This window comes from Notamacropus eugenii, chromosome 1, assembly GCF_028372415.1.
Source record: "Notamacropus eugenii isolate mMacEug1 chromosome 1, mMacEug1.pri_v2, whole genome shotgun sequence".
NCBI classification, from domain to species: domain Eukaryota; kingdom Metazoa; phylum Chordata; class Mammalia; order Diprotodontia; family Macropodidae; genus Notamacropus; species Notamacropus eugenii.
Genome location: NC_092872.1, coordinates 183,729,692 through 183,749,205, shown reverse-complemented (window position 1 = coordinate 183,749,205; position 19,514 = coordinate 183,729,692). Strand labels below are relative to the sequence as shown.

At 38.3% G+C, this 19,514-nt stretch overlaps 1 protein-coding gene across 2 annotated transcripts in view; it reads right to left on the bottom strand.

Annotated features, from left to right (window-relative positions):
* The window catches only part of SORCS3 (sortilin related VPS10 domain containing receptor 3), a 676,074-nt gene that overhangs the window by 208,533 nt on the left and 448,027 nt on the right, over positions 1–19,514 (bottom strand). For both annotated transcript variants that reach the window (XM_072621715.1, XM_072621724.1), the window contains one exon: positions 15,853–15,926. In XM_072621715.1, coding sequence (XP_072477816.1) covers positions 15,853–15,926 — 74 coding nt within the window. The remainder of the gene's footprint in view (positions 1–15,852; positions 15,927–19,514) is intronic.

Here is a 19,514-nt window from a genome sequence, read left to right as displayed (position 1 = left end):
AAGGAAACAAAGAAAAAAGAAAGAAAGAAGGAAAAAAGAAAGACAAAGAAAGAGAGAAGGAAGGAAGGGAAAGAGAAAGAAAGGAAAAAAGGAAGGAAGGAAGGAAGGAAGGAAGGAAGGAAGGAAGGAAGGAAGGAAGGAAGGAGGGAAGGAAAAGAATGAAAGAAAGAAAAGAACAAAGGAAGCAAATACATGAGATAAGTAATAGGACAGTCTTAATGGAGAATATAATTATGATCCCATAGACGCCCAGAGAAACCAGTTGTTCTCCTCTCATCCCCCCCACCCCAAGGTCACACTGGCTGATTCTGAGTCCATAGGTGTATTCTGGGGAGCATCCAGAAGGAAATGATTCTTCCTCATTACAGAGCTCCATAAATTACCCTAACTCCATAGAACATTTAACGTGGAATTACTTAATTTAATAGTCATTTTGACACAAGGAATTGTTTTCTTAAAGCAAGAATTGGCTGTAAAACCTCAAGTGATATTTTATGACTGCTGTATAATAAAGTCATTCTGCAATTAGTGATTAATAGCCTACAACAGTGAGTTTCCCCAGTTGCTTCCCAACTTCTCTTTATTCCCGCTCCCCCCACCCCCATTTCCCAAACCAGCAATTACCCATGGATGGAATTAGCCTATATCTCAATTACCAGGTTAGATTTTCTGAGATTATTTCCATTCCATTCAACAAAAGTGAAGAGCTGACAATGCTTATGGCACTGGAAATGAAAAGTTCCCTTAAAGAAGCTTAAATTATACTTCGTGATTATCTTGTATGGACACAGTCTGCTGCCTGCTATATCCTCCATTAGAGTGTAGGTTACTTGAGGACAGGAACCAAGGAGCCGGTTTTTATCTTTCTTTGTATCTCTAATGCTTAGCACAATGCCTGGTCCATAGTAAGCCCTTAATAAATGTCTATTGTTTAATTGATGTGTGCAGATAAGTATAATAGATGATACGGAGGGATAGGGGCAGAGGAAAGATCTAGATAAAGTGCTTTTAAAAAATTAAGGAGGAAGAGCAAACTTTTAGTTAGAGGGATCAGGAAAACTAAGGTGGAGGAGGAGGAAATGGCAAATGAACTAATCCTCAAAGGTGAAAGATTTAAATATCAAATATTAAATAATATTAAATATTAAATAATAATTTGAAGAAGAATAGTGAACATGAACATATATCTTTAAAACAGGCAATATGCTTTACACATACATATCTCCTTTGATCCCTACAATCACCCTGTGAAGTAGGTGCTACTTTTATCCCCATTTCAGAGATGACAGGTTAAGTAACCTGTGTAGGGTCACACAGCTAAGTGTCTGAGTCTGGATTTGAATTTCCTGGTTCCAAAGTCCAACACTCATCTACTACAGCAGAGTTGCTAAATAGGTGACCCCATTTCCTAGCCCTACCCCAACCAGATCAAAATGTAACTGACTGACATTTAACAAAATAAGTAAAAATACAATAAAAGATAGATAATATCACATTTTAAAATCAAATCAATATGATGCCTAAAGGGATTTTTATGTATGGATTAGAGGCCCCTGTTTCTATTTGAGTTTGACACCACTGGATTATCTGTAAGGAGTTGGGTTCAGGTCCATGTTGTAGCTAATCTTCTATATCACCTTGAGAAAAGATACCCTCCCTTCTCTGGGCCTTAGTTTCCCCACTGAGAAAGGTTAAGTGATTTGCCCAGGATCACATGGATGATAAGTGTCTGGGACAGGATTCAAGCTCTGGTCTTTCTGACTCCAAGGCTAGCATTGTATTCATTCCTGATGTGTCAAATTCACAGAGAGAAAGAAATAGAGAAAGATGGAAGGAAGGAAAGAAGGAAAAAACTGCTGCAAAAATTGCAAAAACTCCCAAGTGGGGCAAGAACCTGATGAAAATGTAACTGGGAAATGTTTAACAAAATACATGAAAATGAAAGACACATTAGAAAATGTGATTTTCTAAGTCATTTTCTAAGTCAACATGAAGCTGGCAGGGATCCATTTCTATTTCATTTTGACACCAGTACCTGCACCATCCAGATGAAAGGTAAAGTTGCATAGTTGAATTGCATTCATGGAGAGGAGAAATATCATAGTCCAGGTGAGGAAACTGACCAGGTCAGTTTGGTTGGAACATAAAAATGTTTGAAGGGAAATAACATGCAACAAGGCTGGAAACGTAGACTATAGTCAAATTGTGTTGAGTTAAAAAAAAAAATCTGTATTTAATCTTAAAGACAATAGAAAGCCACTGAAGGTTTTTGAGTAGGAGGGGGATAGGGTGGGAGGCCTTAGCCTTTGGAAAGTTACATTTGCAGGTGAATAAAAGAAGGATGCGTTAGAGGAGGGAATGAAAGCAGTCAGGCCACTTAATTAGAAGGCTATTATAACAGTCCAACTGAGAAGTGATGAGAACCTAAATTAGATTAAGAGACCATTATCACTATTACCTGAAAGTGCTGAACTACATCTCCTGCTGGGCAAGTCACTGTAAGGGAATAATCAGGCAGTGTAGTCCCTGGCCTCCACATGGTATCCAGAATAGGCTTCCCTAGAGATAAATCCCATCAGGCTTTGCTATCAGTACTGAGATATAAAGTCAGATCAGGGCCAGGCATAACTTCAAAGTCATTCTCAGTCATCTTTTAAATTCCTAGTCCTAGACAAGGACCTTTTAGTTCTCTGGATGCTATCCTCAACATGTTCCAAGGAATGACCTAGCCTCCTCCATTAGGTCATATGATCAAAAACTTGAACTTCTCTGTCACCAAAGTTCTTTTTTTCTTGTTAAAGAAAGCATCTGTTTTGGAAATGATTGTATAAACTTATCTACTCTATGATAGAGAAAGCCCCTGCATTGATGTGGTAGCCCTCTCAGGGGCATCCAACTAGAGGTAGCAATTCTCTCTCCCAAAGCAATTAGTCAAATTGGTTTCTCTTCTTGAGATTTCCAAGCTATTTCAGATTGGTGGGGTAATTTTTCCCTTCTAATTGTAGGGGTGTATCTTTATATTACACTTTACAACATAACATGTAGGAGGTTATATTATACTTAAATACAGAGCTAATCTTGCCTGTGGTCTTTACTAAAATGAACAGTGGAATCTTAGCATTGCAAGGCACCTCAGAGGTCAATCTTGGGCAGTAACCCCCTCCCCCCAAGAATCTCAAGGGGTAATACAGACTGTACATGAATCCTTCCAGTGACTAAGGATCAGCTATTGACAAGGACTTTTTAATAGCTCTAAATGTGAGAAAATTCTTCTTTAAGATGACCAGGAACCTTTGAAAAATGCAACAGATAAACCTGGAAAGTAGTCTAGAGGAAACTGGTTTTCAGTCAATATTTTATACCATATGCCCTGATAAGCTCCAAATGAATACATTTGGATAATTCATAATTCATAGGTTCATAAAATCATCAATTTTAAGATGGAAGGGGTCTTAGAGGATATTGGGTCCAAACACTTTATTTTACAGATGAAAAAACTAAGGCATGTAAAGTTAAAAGATCACACCATAAAGACAGGAGAACGGAAAGAGACAGTTTTCACAAATATGGCAAGGGAAATAATTCTTAACTAAATATGGGACAAAAGTTATCATAAAAGAAATAATGGAGGTTTTTGATTCATACAACTGAAAAGCTTTGGTACAATCAAAATCAAAGTAGCTAGAATTAGAAAAGATGCCATTAAATGCAGAGAAAAGCTAAACAACAACATTCTTTGATTAAAGTCTGATAACTAAGATACATAGTTCATTAATACAAATATGTAAAAATAAGAGCCATTCCTAAATAGATATATTTTTTAAGAATATTAAAAGGCACCTTTCAAAAGAAGAAACAGAAGCTATGATAAATCATATGAAAGAATGCTCAAATAATTAATAATGGAAGAAATGTGAATTTAAAATTTAAGTTTTATCTCATACCTATCAAATTTGGCAAAGATAAGACGCGAAAACGGGGAAAATGGCAAGTGTTGGAGGTTATCACAACTTAGGCACACTAATATACTGTTTGTAGAACTTTAAATTGTTCTGTTTCACAAAACAATCTGGAACTATCCCTCGGAAGTCACTTAACTGAGCATACCCTTTGATCCAGTAATACCATAACTAGACATATATCCCAAAGAGGACAAAGATGGAGGGAAAGGATCCATCATGTACAAAAAATAGACCAGTACTTTTTGCTATAGCAAAGAACTAGAAACAAAGAAAGACCCTATGAATTGGAGAATTGTTGAGCACTATGTGAGATAAGAATATGATGGATGAGTATTAATGTACTTGTAAGAAATGAAGAATATGAAGAAATCAGAGAAATTTGGGAAAAGTTAAATTACTTGATCCAGAATAAAATAGACAGAACCAGGCAAAACATTTACACAATAACCATAATAAATACATGATCCAATCTAATTCTCCATGGATTGACCTTGAAAATGGGCAAGAAGGTCTAGTCCTGCAAACAGAATCCTGATGAGAGGGCTGGGGAGAAGTACAGATGATCCATCGAATTGGCGTTTGTTTATCTGACTATAAACAGCTGATATCAGAGGAAAGCAGAAGCCCTTTGCTAGACATGTACATACATACATACATACATATATATACACTCACATACATACACACATGCACTCCTCCTGTCTTCTCTCTGTTGATTTCGCTCTTTGATCACTTTCCTGTCTCTGCAGTCCGTGTCTATCACACACACACACACACACACACACACACACACTCGTTATCTTTCAAAAGCACTAGGTTGCCAGAGCAGAAAAGAAAGGGAAACTATCTAAGGAAATTCTCTATTTTGAAATGAAAAATATACATTGTTAGGTAAAGAATGCCCAACCAGAAGGGGGAAGGTTTAGAACGAATCACTAATTAGCAAATATGGAGTTGAAACATTCCTACCTTGACACTATTGGATGGTTTCCCTTCAAAGGGGTCCAGACTGACTTTTTACAACAAAGATAATAACAGTATCTATTTCTTCCAGTTCATTCTCCCTGTCAAAGCTTACTCCCCAGGCTGCAAACCATGGGGATCTCACTCTTAAGGCATCTAGGAAAAGCCAGGTTTCTTTTTATTTCCACTGGAAATGAGACACTTGGTTTCCCAACAAACATATGTCCTCAGGACAGTATCTGCACGAACCAATTAATTCAGACACTGGCAAGAAATCCTGGGTTGCTGCATTTCTGCCTATACTATGAATGTGAACATTAGGAGAGGAATTGCAAAAAAATGGAAAGATGGAGAACCAAGGTTTGCAAATCCCACCCCTGATATTTAATAATCTGTGTGATGTTCAGCCAGCTCTTAATCTCTGGGCCTCAGTTTGCTCATCTGTAAAATGAGGGAGTTAGACTGAAATGACCTTCCATTTCTAGAGATACAATCCTGTGATTTAAGACATGTCTACTTCTTTTTTTTTTCTTGAAGCTCAAGTATCTGGATGTTCCAAGAAGATTTGAATCTCTTTTGGAAGGAATCCAGCCTTTTACAGATATGGAAATTTTATAGGCCTCAAGGATCATTGTTATATCATAGGGTCATAGATCTAGACCTTGCCTTCCAGGGCCAAATGACCTTAGACATCATCTAGTCCAACCCCTCATTTTACAGATGAAGAAACTAAATTTTGGAGAAAGGAATCCAAGCTTTAACTAAAGTCAATAGGGGCCACAGCCAGAATTTTAGAATAGGTCGTTTGACCCTAAATTCAGGATCTTTCCTATGGTCCACAATGCCTCCCTAAAGTACACTTCAATGTACTTTATTTAGCACCCAAATCTCTCTCTCCCTCTCCCTAACTCAGCCATCTACCTTCATAGACCCTTCTCCATGGTTCTAAGGAAAGATACAAAGAAAGATGAGACCAATACCAACAAGATTCTGTTTATTTTCCCTCCTGACCCCTCCTCACCTCATTCTTTCCATCTAACATGCAAGCGCTGAATAAGAAGTCCCCTCTCCAGAAATACTACAAAACTACACAAGTTATATTATATTCTGGGGTGGGGGGGAGGGGTTCTAACCTCAGACCTCACGCTATGATAAAGTAGTTTAAATCTCTCCCTGTGTGAGAACAATCTAATTTGCCATCTTGAAGAGTTTATTATCATTGAAATCTCACTGCCTTTAAGCAGAATAAAGATTTCTCATTTTCCTGTCATAATCATCTATGCAATAAGGCTTCAAATGCCATGACTGATCTAATACCTGAATGCTCAGACAGAAAAGAAATCTCAACTTGTACCTTGGGAGACAGATGCTCCCTTGACTCCCTCTATGACCCAAAGTGACACTGGAAATATCTGTGTCTCTCTTTCCATGTTCCTGTTTCATCCCTGAAATATATATCCATTTCTTAGGAATCCAAGTCTAAGTGGCACAGTGAAGCTAGTGGTAGACTTAGAGTCAGGGAGACCTGAATTTGAATCCCGACTCAGACATCTCCTGGTACAATTGTACTCTGTACAATTCATACGACTTTTCCCAGCCTCAGTCTCCACCACTGTAAAAGGAAGGAGTGGATTTCAATGTTTCTAATTTCCCTTTCAGTTCAAAGTCAATTAATATCAGTCAAATATTTCTCATGTTTTCCTGAGTGGGGCTGTGCCTGAGTTGTTCCAGCAAATCTATGTTGTCCTCCCCATTTCACATTGCCCAAGTGTAATTTTTATTTGTGCCCAGCTCTTCTTCATTCTCTAAACCAGATGCCAATTCCCTGATTTAGCCTCTGGACAGTGTGCTTTGCTCAAAGCATGAAGACGTTTCTTCCAAAGCAAGGATGTCAACGGGCTTGCTGCACCAGAAATCCATGCCACAAGAGATAGAGAGCCCATTTCTGCTTGCAAGTTCCAAACCTCCCCTCTTGACCTCACATGTATTACTTTGAATATAATGTATTTTTAAATTGCTGCACCACTTTAAAAATGTAAAGGAAAGTGAAATTAAATATTATTTGTGATGCACCCTGCTTTTCAAAGGGTCTCTCAAGCTGTTCCCACATATCAGGTCAATGCCTAAATTCCATTACTTGAGATCGCAAATGACTGTGTTTGCAAAATTGTAAATGCAAATTTGGAGGCAGCTTTGGAAAATTCAGCCAGTACTGTTAACTGTATTTGAAAAGATCTTGATTTTCCAGGAAGCAATCTCAAGCCAGTCTCTCTCTCTCTCTCTCTCTCTCTCTCTCTCTCTCTCTCTCTCTCTCTCTCTCTCTCTCTCTCTCTCCCTCCCTCCCTCCCTCCCTCCCTCTCTGTCTCTCTTTCTCTCTGTCTCTCTGTCTCTCTCTCTCTCTCTCCCTCCCTCCCTCTCTGTCTCTCTTTCTCTCTGTCTCTCTGTCTCTCTGTCTCTCTCTCTCTCTGTCTCTCTCATAATATGTTAATACTCTCTATGGATGATTGTACATATACTTATTAAGAAATTCTGTCATCTCCAGGGATCCAGAAGATAACCCTGGATGAATAAAAGGAAGCTATTTCCTAAGCACAGCCTTCACTACATCACAACACAGGTGTGATCATAGCTGGAGACAAGAATTAGTAAAGGGATCCTGACTTGGAGTCTTCCACAGCAAACATAGCTCCCCGTGCACCACACTACATGTTTACAGCCGTTTTAAAAGACACTGCATTCAACATCATTCAAGGAAGATCAAGAGGAGAAAGGAGAAAAGAGAAGAGCTGACTGGTTCTGGCTGATTTCCAGGATTGCAGATACTCAAATACCTATGCACCAGAACTAAAAGATAAGAATGATGCCTTGCAGGAGAAAGAGAAACGAGGGACATCTTGTTTGTTAAATTTCTAGAATGCTGACCCAAGAATGGTTTTTAGAGACCATCTGGTCTATCCCCTTTATTATAGAAATAGCAAAAAAATGAAGCCTCTAATAATAGCTAGCATTTATATGACACTTTGGAATTTGCAAAGTGCTTTGCAAATTGTATCTCATTTGGCCTTTATAACAACTCTAGGAGGTATGTTCCATTATTATCCCTATTTGACAGGTGAAGAAACTGAGGTGGAGAGACACCAGGGTCACGCATCTAGTAAGTGTATGATGCTGGATTTGAACTCAGTCCTCACTGACTTCTAGTCTAGCACTCTATTCACCAAGCTAACCTAAAGAGACTAGAGAAATTTAGGGGCTGGCTGCAGGGAATAAAGCTATTTAGTGGCAGTGATGAGCCTTGAATGGTTATGACAATGAAGATGATGATGGTGGTGATGGTATCTGCCATTTATATGGAGTCTTAAAACTTAAAAAGTGGACTTCTCACAACAGCCCTTTGGAGGAAGCAGTACAAATTATTATCTCCCTTTTGCCAATGAGGAAAGTGAGACTCAGTGAGGTTAAATAACAGATGGCAAAGTAGGAAGAGCTCTCAGAGGCTGATTAAACAAACATAAGACTAGAGTATATGATCCATCCAATTTAACTATGTATACCCTCCTCCCCTAAAAAATCAATTGCTTTATATGTTATCATTTAGAAAGGGAAGTAGCAACCACTAAGAGGCAATAAGTGCTCAAACCCAGGTCATAGCATATACATAACTAATATAGGATGACTATATTTTCCTCCCCAAACAAGTCCAAATTCTACATGTCCCTCTACCACATGTCACAACTAACCATGCCTGTCACCATAAAAGTCACCTATTCTGGGATTTACCTTCTCCCAAAACTGTGCTACCCACTTATTACTCTTTGACATATACCATCTTTGGTCTCTTTCTGGTGCCTAGTTGGCAGTTATCATCCGCTGTGAGAATACAGGTCAGGTCAGAAACTCAAAGTCAGATGAGATATCAGATCTCATTTCTTCCAATCTCTTTCCTAGAGGAGCAATCCTCTCTAAAGCATTCCTGACAAGTGGCCAAGCAGCCTCACTTTATCTCCCTTGGCTATATTTTCCTCATCCATAAAATTATGTGGTTAAATAACATGGCTTTTGAGGTCCCTTCCAACTCTGAATTTGTAAGTCATTGAAATTAATGAAAGTGAAATTTTTAGTTATGGGAGGGGGTTCTCTATTTAGTGGGACAGCCCATTCTGATGCTCGCAACTTTTTATTTTTTAATGTCACCATATTGTCTCTCTGCCATGCTGAAATCTGCCTCCTCATAATTTCTATAATATTTCCCCCATCTGAAGTTGTCAACATTTATTTCAAGGGCTTACTATTTGACACTCTATACACCAGGGATACAAAGAGAACTAAAAAAGAGAGATCCTTGCCTCAAGAAGCTTACATTATAATGAGGCAAGACAATACATAAAAGGAAACTGAAGGGTCACATTGAACACACACGTATGTATGTATATACACATACACACATATGTGGCTGTATATATATACACACTTATGTATATATATGCACACATATGTATATATATTCTTGTGTATATGTAAATACAAAGTTAATAAGATACTTATATGTTACTATCATATACATATGTGTGTATATATATGTGTATAGAAGTGCAATTTAATATGGAACCTCAATATAGGCTGATTTCTTTAAAGATGGGGGAGACTTGGACATATTTGAAAGGAATAGGGAAAAAACTAGTTGATAAGGAGAGTCTGAAGATTTGAATCAAAGAGTTTGCAATTAGCTGTAAAATATCTATATGGGTAAAGGTTGGTGTGGGTTTGAGTGTGTGGAGGCTGGTAGAGAGGTCATATCTAATGAGGAAAGAAAGATAGATTGAGAACAAGTTATATATGTCTTTAAAAACCAAATAAAGGTGTTAATGTTTTATCCCAAAGGCAATAGGAAGCAACTGGAGTTGACTGAATAAGGTTGTCAGTCTTAAAGAAAAGTGCTTAAAGAAAATACTTTCTCATCAATGTGTAAGTTGAACAGAAGTGGTAAGACAAAAGACAGGAAAATCAATTAAGAATTAAGTCATGCGACAATCAAAACAGCAAGATTTGGCAACTAAGTAGATGTGAGGTATGTGACATAATGCTGAGTATACTAACCCAGAAATTGAAAAGATGGTGGTAGCTCTGACAAACAGAAATATCTGGAAGAGGAGAGGGTTGAGGCAGAAAAAAAATGAGTTCAGTTTTAGGCATGTTGAATATATTCCAAGGACATCCAGTCTGAAATGTCCAATAGGCATTTGGTAATGTGGAACCAAAGCTCATGGTAGAGTACTAGACTGGATATATGGAACTGGGAGTCATCCACATAGAGATAATTGTTAAACCCTAAAGATCTGGTGAGTTTATTAAGAAAGAGGATATGGAAGTCGAAAAGTGAAGGGCCTATAACAGAATCTTTTCAGAAGCAGCTGCAGTTATGGGGGAATGATTTGGATGATGAGAGAGCAAAGGTCTTAAAAGTAGGAGGCAAATCAGGAGACAGTGACATCATGAAAACATAGAGACAAGACAGTATTCAGGAGGAGAGGCTGGTCCAGAGGTGGGGAACCTGTAGCCTTGAGGCTACCTGTAGTTTTCTAGGTCCTCAATTATTGCCCTTTGAATCCAAATGTCACAGAACAAATCCCCTTAATAAAAGGGTCAATTGCATCAAATGCAAGGTCAAGGAAGAATAAGACTGGGAAAAGACCATCACATTGGGCAATCAAGAGATCACCGGAGAGAGCAGTTTTAATGAAGGGATGAAGTCAGGAGGCAGCTTGGAGAGGTTTGAGGATTGAGTGAGAGAAGAGGAAGTGAATGTTTATATTCTATATAACGTTTGAGGAGTTTGGCTGAAATAGGGAGGAGAGATACACAGAAATATTTTGCGGGGATGGTAGGATCTAGAGAAGTTTTTTGTTTTTGTTTTTTAAGAATGGAAGAGATGGGCATATTTGAAAGCAATGGGAAAGAACTAGCTGATAAAGAGAGGTTAAAGATTTGAGTCAAAGGCTTGCAATTTGCAGTAAAAGATGGGAGAGGATGAGACTCAGTGTACATATAGAAATATTGGCCTGTCAAAGAGAAGGACTGTCAGAGACTAGGGGAAAGGAGGAGAGTGGGAGATGATGCCCAAGAGTTTTGAAGGGAATGAGAGAGAGAGCACTCACATCAAATGGCCTTCTTTTCAGTAAAGTAAAAAGGAAGACCTTTGGCTGAGAGAAATAAAGGTGAGTAGAACGTGCAGGGGGCTTGAGGATGTCATACAAACCTGAACTCAGGTGGTAAATATGTGAGAGGAGAATAGGGGTCAACTCTGAGAGATGCTGTGAAAGTAGGAATGACAAGATTTGGCAAGAAGGAAAGATCTGAGGAAGGAAAAGATTTGTGAAAAAAAAAAGATTTGTGGGAGTGAGGTAGGGAATCAGAGTAGGACTCTCACAATATTCCTCAATCCTTCCAACAAGGGCAACCTCTAGAAGTGGAGAGAGGCTATAGAGGAAAATCTATGACCAAAAATAAGGATCCCCAAAGAGAAGACAAAAAAAAATCTTTCCATCATTCCCCAATTGATAAGTGGTCAAAGGATATGAAGAGGCAGTTTTCAGATGAAGAAATTAAACCTATCTATATCCATATAAAAATGTTCTAGATCAAAATTGATTAGAGAAATGCAAATCAAAACAACTCTGAGGTTGGCTAACATGACATAACAAGAAAATTATAAATGCCAGAGAAGATGTGGGAAAATTGGAACACTAAAGCATTTTGGGGGAAGTTGTGAACTGATCCAACCATTCTGGAGAGCAATTTGAAACTCTATCCAAAGGGCTATAAAAATGTGTATACCCTTTGACCCAGCAATATCACTTCTAGGTCTGTATCTCAAAGAAATCATACAAATGGGAAAGGGGCCCATGTGTAACAAAATATTTATAGCAGCTCTTCTTGTGATGGCAAAGAATTGGAAATTGAGGGGGATGTCCATCAGTTGGGGAATGGCTGAATAAGTTGTGGTATATGACTGTAATGGAATACTATTGTGCTATGAGAAATGATGAGCAGGTGGACTTCAGGAAAACCTGGAAAGACTTGAATGAACTGATGCTGAATGAAGTGAGCAGAACCAGGAGAACACTGTACACAGTAACAACTACAACATACAACTACAATGTACGATGACTGACTTTGATACACCTGTCTTTTCTTAGCAGTACAAGGATCCAAAGGTCTCATGATAGAAAATGCTATCCACATGCAGAAAAAGAACTATGGAGTCTGAATGCAGATTGAAGCATATTATTTGCTCACTCACTGTCTCTCCCTCCCCCTCCCTCCTTCCCTCTCTCTCTCTCTCTCTCTCTCTCTCTCTCTCTCTCTCTCTCCCTCCCTCCCTCCCTCCCTCTCTCCTTTTTTTGTTTGTTTCTTCTTTCTCATGGTTTCTCCCATTAGTTCTAATTCTTCCTTACAACATGACTAATGTGAAAATAAGTTCAATATGAATATATATGTAGAGTCTATATCAAATTACATTGGGGTAGGGGAAGAGCAGAGATGGGGAGAAAATTTGAAACTCAAAATCTTATGGAAGTAAATGTTGAAAACCAAAAAATAAATAAATATTTTTTTAAAAAAAATCTCTCCACTCTAGGGCCTATTGGACTATGAAACCTATCTGAAAGGCAGGGTTGAAAATTGTATAACATTTACTAGATGGATACCAAAGGATAGAATGTTGTGGAACAGAATTTGCCACAGAGGGAAGGTGGAAAATAGAAGGAAAGCATTTGGGAACTAATTTCATTTCTGTCTATTCTCTATACCATGTACAGCAAGTGAAAACAGAAGGGAAGGAGGATGACAAATAACGTTTGCTAGGTAGTTATGGTGAATAGTCTGATAATAACAGATAAGAACTGGGATTTACCTAAGGAAAGGAAAGGAAATGGATGCTCACAAGATTTGTGAGCACAGGTATTTGATATGCACAGCTGACCAAAGACTTTCTCTTCTTAGGATAGGACTTGGTGACTAAGACAGTCCATTGAAAAAGTTTCCTACAAGTTTAGACTTAGCTCAGGTAGCACATCTGGAATTTGGGGGCAGGGAGAAATGGCAGGTTCAGATAAGTTTTCATACTCAGAGGGATAATGGGGGATAATAATATCTGCCCTACCTTACTCACAGGGTGGCTATGAGGATGAAATGAGATAATGGATGCAAAAGGGCTGTGGAAAGTAGAAAGGGCTGTACAGATGTAAGGTATTATTATCATCATTATCATTAATATTATTATTATTGTCAGATACTTTCCCAGCCCTCAGCCATCATCCCCCCCTCATGTTTCTCAGAGGAAGAAGACACATATCTTCCAAAGCTGGTCTTCATAAGTAGGATACATGTATAGAGATAGATAAATAGATGCCTCCTCTTTTTGCCCACTGCTGTACCCCTTCAAAATTTCAAGCATCCCCATATCCTATTCCATCTTACTCCCACTGTTGCCTATCCAACCATATTGGAAATAGGGAACTGAGGTACATTTGGTTTTAGTCATCAATAAACATGCTTTATGAAATGAGTTGTTGCTTCATGCCTCCTATGACAAAAAAAAGAAATAATTGAGGCAATTATGCATCAGAAAAGGATGAGCAGTAATTGCAAACCAAAGCTTTCAGCCATTACTTGGCAAGTGATCATAGACACTAACTTTTATTTTCTCCCATGGGGGCAGGTAAGAAGAAAGTGCAGAGTAAGGGGACCTGGGGTATAATTAACAGGAACAGGCAGGGCTTGGGAATTTATTCTTTTCTCTTTATAAAGGAAGGGGATAAAACCCCGGGGTCAGAACACTTTTTTTCCCTCTCTTTTTATCAAAAAAGGGAAAATGAAGTTCCCCAGTCCATTTAATTTAATTTCTTTCAGAATTGATGACAAAGCTTATTCAGTCTACTGTACTGCTTTTCTTCATCTACTTAGCTCCCCCGGATGGCTGGCTACCTCAATTTCTTAATAGTTTGAATAAGAGATAGTTTTCATTTAGAAGCCCTGAGCATCAGACCTTGAAGAAATTGGCCTATTTCAGGTGGACAGCTGATGAAAGCCACATAGACAGAGCATTGTAGAATCTATAAACCGGCTTGAGTCTCCCTATCACCTGAAAAGGCCAAAAAATCCTGGCCTACTCTGAGTTAACATACTATAATGCTTTGCATGCTTTCTCAGTGAACCCAAAATGCCCCTCTCTGTGTCAGTAACTTCAAGGCTAGATAAAGCTGACCAGGATCATTCTTCTATTATGACTGATAAGGACCAGGCACCTTGAAGTGTACACTATCTTGATTAACTGGCATTTCCCTTACCTTGTTATTTTATGGACACTATCCTGTTATGGCATTTTTCTTGGCTAACAAAAGGATAGAGACACTGAAATCAGTACTTCTTTGCCTTATGAGAACCATCATTTTAGCTGACACAGGCGTCCTGAGTCAGGGGGTAAAAAGGAAGGGACACTTCCTTACTCTGTGGATAAAAGTCCCCTTCAACTGGCCCTTCTTTGAGGCAGCTTATTCTGACTTCCATATTTATGTTTTTGCTTGCTGAAAAGGGAATTAACAGCACACATTAACTTAATTTCATTTGTCTCTTTTTAGAGAAAATTCTGGAGGTTCACCTAATCTCATCAGTCCCTTCTTAGACCAAACTCTGTGGGTTGACCTAATTTCATCGTCTCTTTTTAGACCAAACTCCAAAGGTTGACAGATCATACAAAGAGTATTTCCTTTTCCTCACAGCTTGTTAAAGACTCCTACTTTTCCCAAATGGGAGAAAAAGTGGCTTTGGCTCACAAAGCCTAGAAATACTCCAACTTTGGGAAAAGGAAGGGAATGTAGTTTGTTAGCCATTATTCTCCCTGCTTCCCGTCCCAAACTGAGCATAGGGATACAGGAAAAACTCATCGGTCATTAATTCTTCATTTCAAATAATCTCAACGGCTGAGACAATCTATTATGGTTCAACACAAAAAATAATTTGTGATTGAAGAAGGCAGGCTGTGGAACTACTCTTCGCCATAGGAAAGCATCTCTGGTTGACTTTATCAGGGATACACAAACCCATTTGGTCATCAACCATTAACTATCTCTTGAATGAAAGGCACAACACAGCATACAAAAGAGGATGAAGTATTATAGCTGGAAGGGATTATCTTGTGAAGCCTTCTCATTTTACAAAAGAGAAAACTGAGGCCCAGAAAGATGAAACAATTACCCAAGTTTCAAGTTAACTAATCACAGAGTTGGGACTAGAATCCAACTCTTTTGATTTTAAATCCAGTCTAATGTTCTTTCCATTGCAACATAATCCTACTAGAGACCACAGTATAGCATGAACTCTTATCATCCTCCATGCCTTCCCACCCTCACTAGACTCCAGTGATCTATGAAGTTACTGCTTCTTGTTACCTATTAATGTAGCTAGCAATCAGAATGAGCCAAACAGAATGGTGGAAAGAACACTGGATTTATAGTCAAAAAACTTGGACCATAATCACATCTTGGCCACTTAAAACTAATCTGATCTGAGGCAAGTCACTTTACCTATTTGACCTTGGAAAAATAAAACAATTGGACTTAATGACCTACCTATAAGGTCCCTTCTAATCGGAAATCGTTATTCCTAAGAACTCTTCTGAGATCTTTTTTTTTTTAAAGTAAGAAAATTAATAGTGACCTAAAGGCATGCTAACAGGGAGTGGTAGCACAAAACCAATAGCATTGAGGCTATCTATGTATATATGTGAGCAATTCATATAGGTTGTAAATACTAGCTTCCTTATGTTTGTGTTACCCTACCCCAAGCACAAGAACAGTCCTTCACATAGAATAGGCGGTAAATAAATATTTAAGTTAATGAATGACTATCAATGAGACTAAGAACTTACCAGTAAAACCTGTTGGGTGTAATGTGCTCATGCATCAGTTGCCATCTTCTCCCAAAATCCATGGAGCTATAGAGCTGCAAAACACAAAGTGGGGTGGGGGATAAAGAGACAATGAGTATCAAGGGGTCACAAGAAACTGGTTGCATTGTTGTGGAAATATATGTGGTAGAACATCAAGGTACTGCTTAAAAAATAGATTTCACCTAGAATTACCACCATTCCCAGAAGATCTAGATAAACCAAATTTAAGACTAGATATCTACCATATGACCTTGCACATAGTAGGCATGTGAAAAGCATCTGTTAACTGATGATCATTTAACATCAATCTATAGTTTCAATCATTGCAAACAACTGTCTCAACAAAAATCCTATGAGAGAAGCAGTGCAAGTACCATTATTCCCATTTTACAGAGGGGGAAGCTGAATTTATGTGAAGTTAGGTGGCATCATATTTCTAAGATCATATTTCCTACTGTCACACAGCCAGTAAGTCTCAAAATTAGGGTAAAAACCCAGCTTTTCTATCACCAAGAATGGTGCTACTTCCAGTACACTACATCAGTCTTTGAGCCAAGAGAGTGGATTGCCAATTGTCCATTGATGCCTACAGATGTACTCTTTAATAGGAGTCCCTCTAGCAAAGTTTGTCATTTTAAGTAAACATTGATTTCATCTTGGCTTACTTAGTAATAGTCAATAGATCCAAACTCTATCTATTCTTGAAGACCTAGTTTAAATTCCACCTCTAGAAACCTTCCATCACTATGCTAGACCACAGTTACTTCTTCCTGTAAATGGCGGTAGGTAGATAAGCTATCTAGCATCTTTCATTGCATAGCCAGGATCCAAAATCATGACGAGTTAGAATGTTGAACAGAATCTAATAAGATGAAATTCAATAAAAATCCATGTAAAATCATATATTTGAGTTAAAAAATAAATCAGCTCACAACAATGAGATGAGGAATATATGGTTAGATAATAGTTTCTGGGGGCGGGGGGAACTGGAACCTTCAATGTAATGCAAACTCAATATGAGTCAAATGGAAATTATGGCAAATAAAAACTAATGTGATGCTAGGATGTATTAAGAGAGGTGGTTTTTACCTTTAGACTTATATGAACTCAGGAAAAGTGAACTGAGCAGAACCAGGAGACTGCTGTTCACAGTAATTGCAATATAGTAACAATGACCAACTATGAAAGACTTAGCTACTCAGATCAAGACAGTGATCCAAGACAATTCCAAAGGACCTTTGATGAAAAATGCTATCTATCTCCAGAGAGAAAGAGAAAAATGATGAATTCTGACTGCAGATTGAAGCATTCTTTTTTCACTGTCTTTATGTTTCTTACTTTTTCTTGTTTTGATTTCTTTGGCAGCATGGATACTATGGAAATATGTTTTGCATGACTTCACATATGCAATTGATAACATTACTTGCTTTCTCAGTGGAAACAGCAGAAAATTTGGAACTCAAAATTTTTAAATTTAAATTTTTAAAATGAATTTTAAAATAAATAAACAAATTAATAATAATAATAAATGTTAATAAGATGAATATTAAAATAAATAAAATAAATTTAAGCATCCTAAAGAGAAAGGGTTTTAGTGTTCTCTATTTTACTCAAAGAAATTTTCTGAAGCACTACATTTTGTGATTGACACCAATTTTAGGAAGGATATTGATCAGGTGGAAAGTGTCCAAAGGAAAGTGATGAGGACATTGAAAGGCCTCAATATCATGTGATATGACAATTAAAGAAATCAGGCATATTTAGCCTGGGGGAGACTTTCTAAAGACATAATAACTGCCTTTAAGTATTTAAAGTACCATGTGGGACTGATTAGACATGTCCCATATTTGGACTGGATCCAAACTTCACAGTACAAATCTCCTTACTAAAAGGATTTGTTCTATAAAACTTTGACTCAGTAAAAAGGCCACACTCAAGGACATAGAAGGCCACATGTGGCCTCAAGTTTGCAGGTTCCCCACCCCTGATCTAAGCATTTAACTTGGATGACCTTGATGAATTCATGTTTCCCAATCACTCTCCTTAAGGAACATGCATCTGATTTCTCTCTACCTTATTGATTTATATCATTCTATCTGCTCAGATCCCAACTACACTAGCCAGAGCATCAATGTCTGTACAAATGAATCCTTGATCTAATCGTCTCCTCATTTGTCAGGGATGCTAGAGCAAAGGAGAGAGAGAGAGAGACAATGACAGCCACAACCCCCAAGGATGCTATGCTCATTTCTGCCTCTTTGGCATCTGCCTCTACTGGTTTTTCTGCCTTTCCTTTCAAAGGAGATATCTGTAACTTATCTATGTTCACAAAAGATGTGGCGATACTTGATTCCCTGAAAAGATATATTTCCTCTTTCATTCTTTTTTCTGCACTCTCATCACTCTCAGAGAAAATACACCTAGCAAGAAAAACCCAGAGACTATCTGCTTTTGGATTTCCACTACCTTCATTCACCTTTTTATATCAGATCCTATGCTTGACTGCTGGCAAGAGATTAAATTGAATTCCTTGCCTAGAGCCTGACTAGGGCTAGGATTAGGATAAACAGAAAGAGTAAATTTATCTGGAAGGCTTGGGGCAGGGGGTGTTACATAGTTACATAGTCTATAGAGTCAAAGCAAACTACTGAGGTCTATCACTATTTTCTTCTAGGATGAGCAATATCTCAGTATCTTTCAACTGATTAGTTTTTCCAAGGTCAAATGTTTCAGGTTATATCATCACATATAACAACTATCTGACCATATAATCAGCCAGTCAAGAAAAAATAATTAAGCACCTACTTTGTGCCAGGCCCTGTCCTAAGTGCTGAAGATACAAAGAGTCAAAATCCAGTCTCTGCCCTCAAAGTGCTCACAATCTAATGGGAGAGGCAACAAGCAAATGTACAAACAAGCTATAGATGGGAAAAATAGGAAATAAGAGAACAAAGGAGCTAGAATTAAAAGGGGTTACAAAAAGCTTCCCATAGAAGATGGGATTTTAGTTGAGACTTAAAAGGAAAGTAGGGAAGGCAGCAGGCAGAGATGAGGAGGGACATCTTGGGGACAGAAAGAAATAATGCCCAGAGCCAAGAGATGGCAAAGAGACAACATCAGTGGACTGAAGAGTATGTGGTAGGGAGTAAGGCATAAGAAAGCTGGAAAGATAGAAGGGGGTTAAGGGCAGCTAGACGGCAAAGTAGATGGAGTGCCCAGTGTGAAGTCAGGAAGACCTCAGTTCAAATCCACCCTCAGATACCTCTTAGCGGTGAAACCCTGGGCAAGTCACTTAACCCTGTTACCTCAGTTTCCTCATATGTAAAATGAGCTGGACTACTCTAGCATCTTTCCCAAAAAAATCCCACATGGGGTCACAAAGAGTTGGAAATTACGGAACAACAACAATGAAAGGTTATGCAGAGCTTTGAATGACAAACAGAGCATTTTGTATTTAATTCTGGAGAAGACAGAGAACTACTGGAGTTCATTGAGTAAGCGCATGATATGATAGGACCTGTGCTTTAGGAAAATCACTTTAGCGACTGAATGAGGACAGATTAGAATGAGGAAATACCTAAGGTAGGCAGACCCACTAGCAGGAGATTATAGTAATTCAAGCATGAAGTGATGGGGACCTA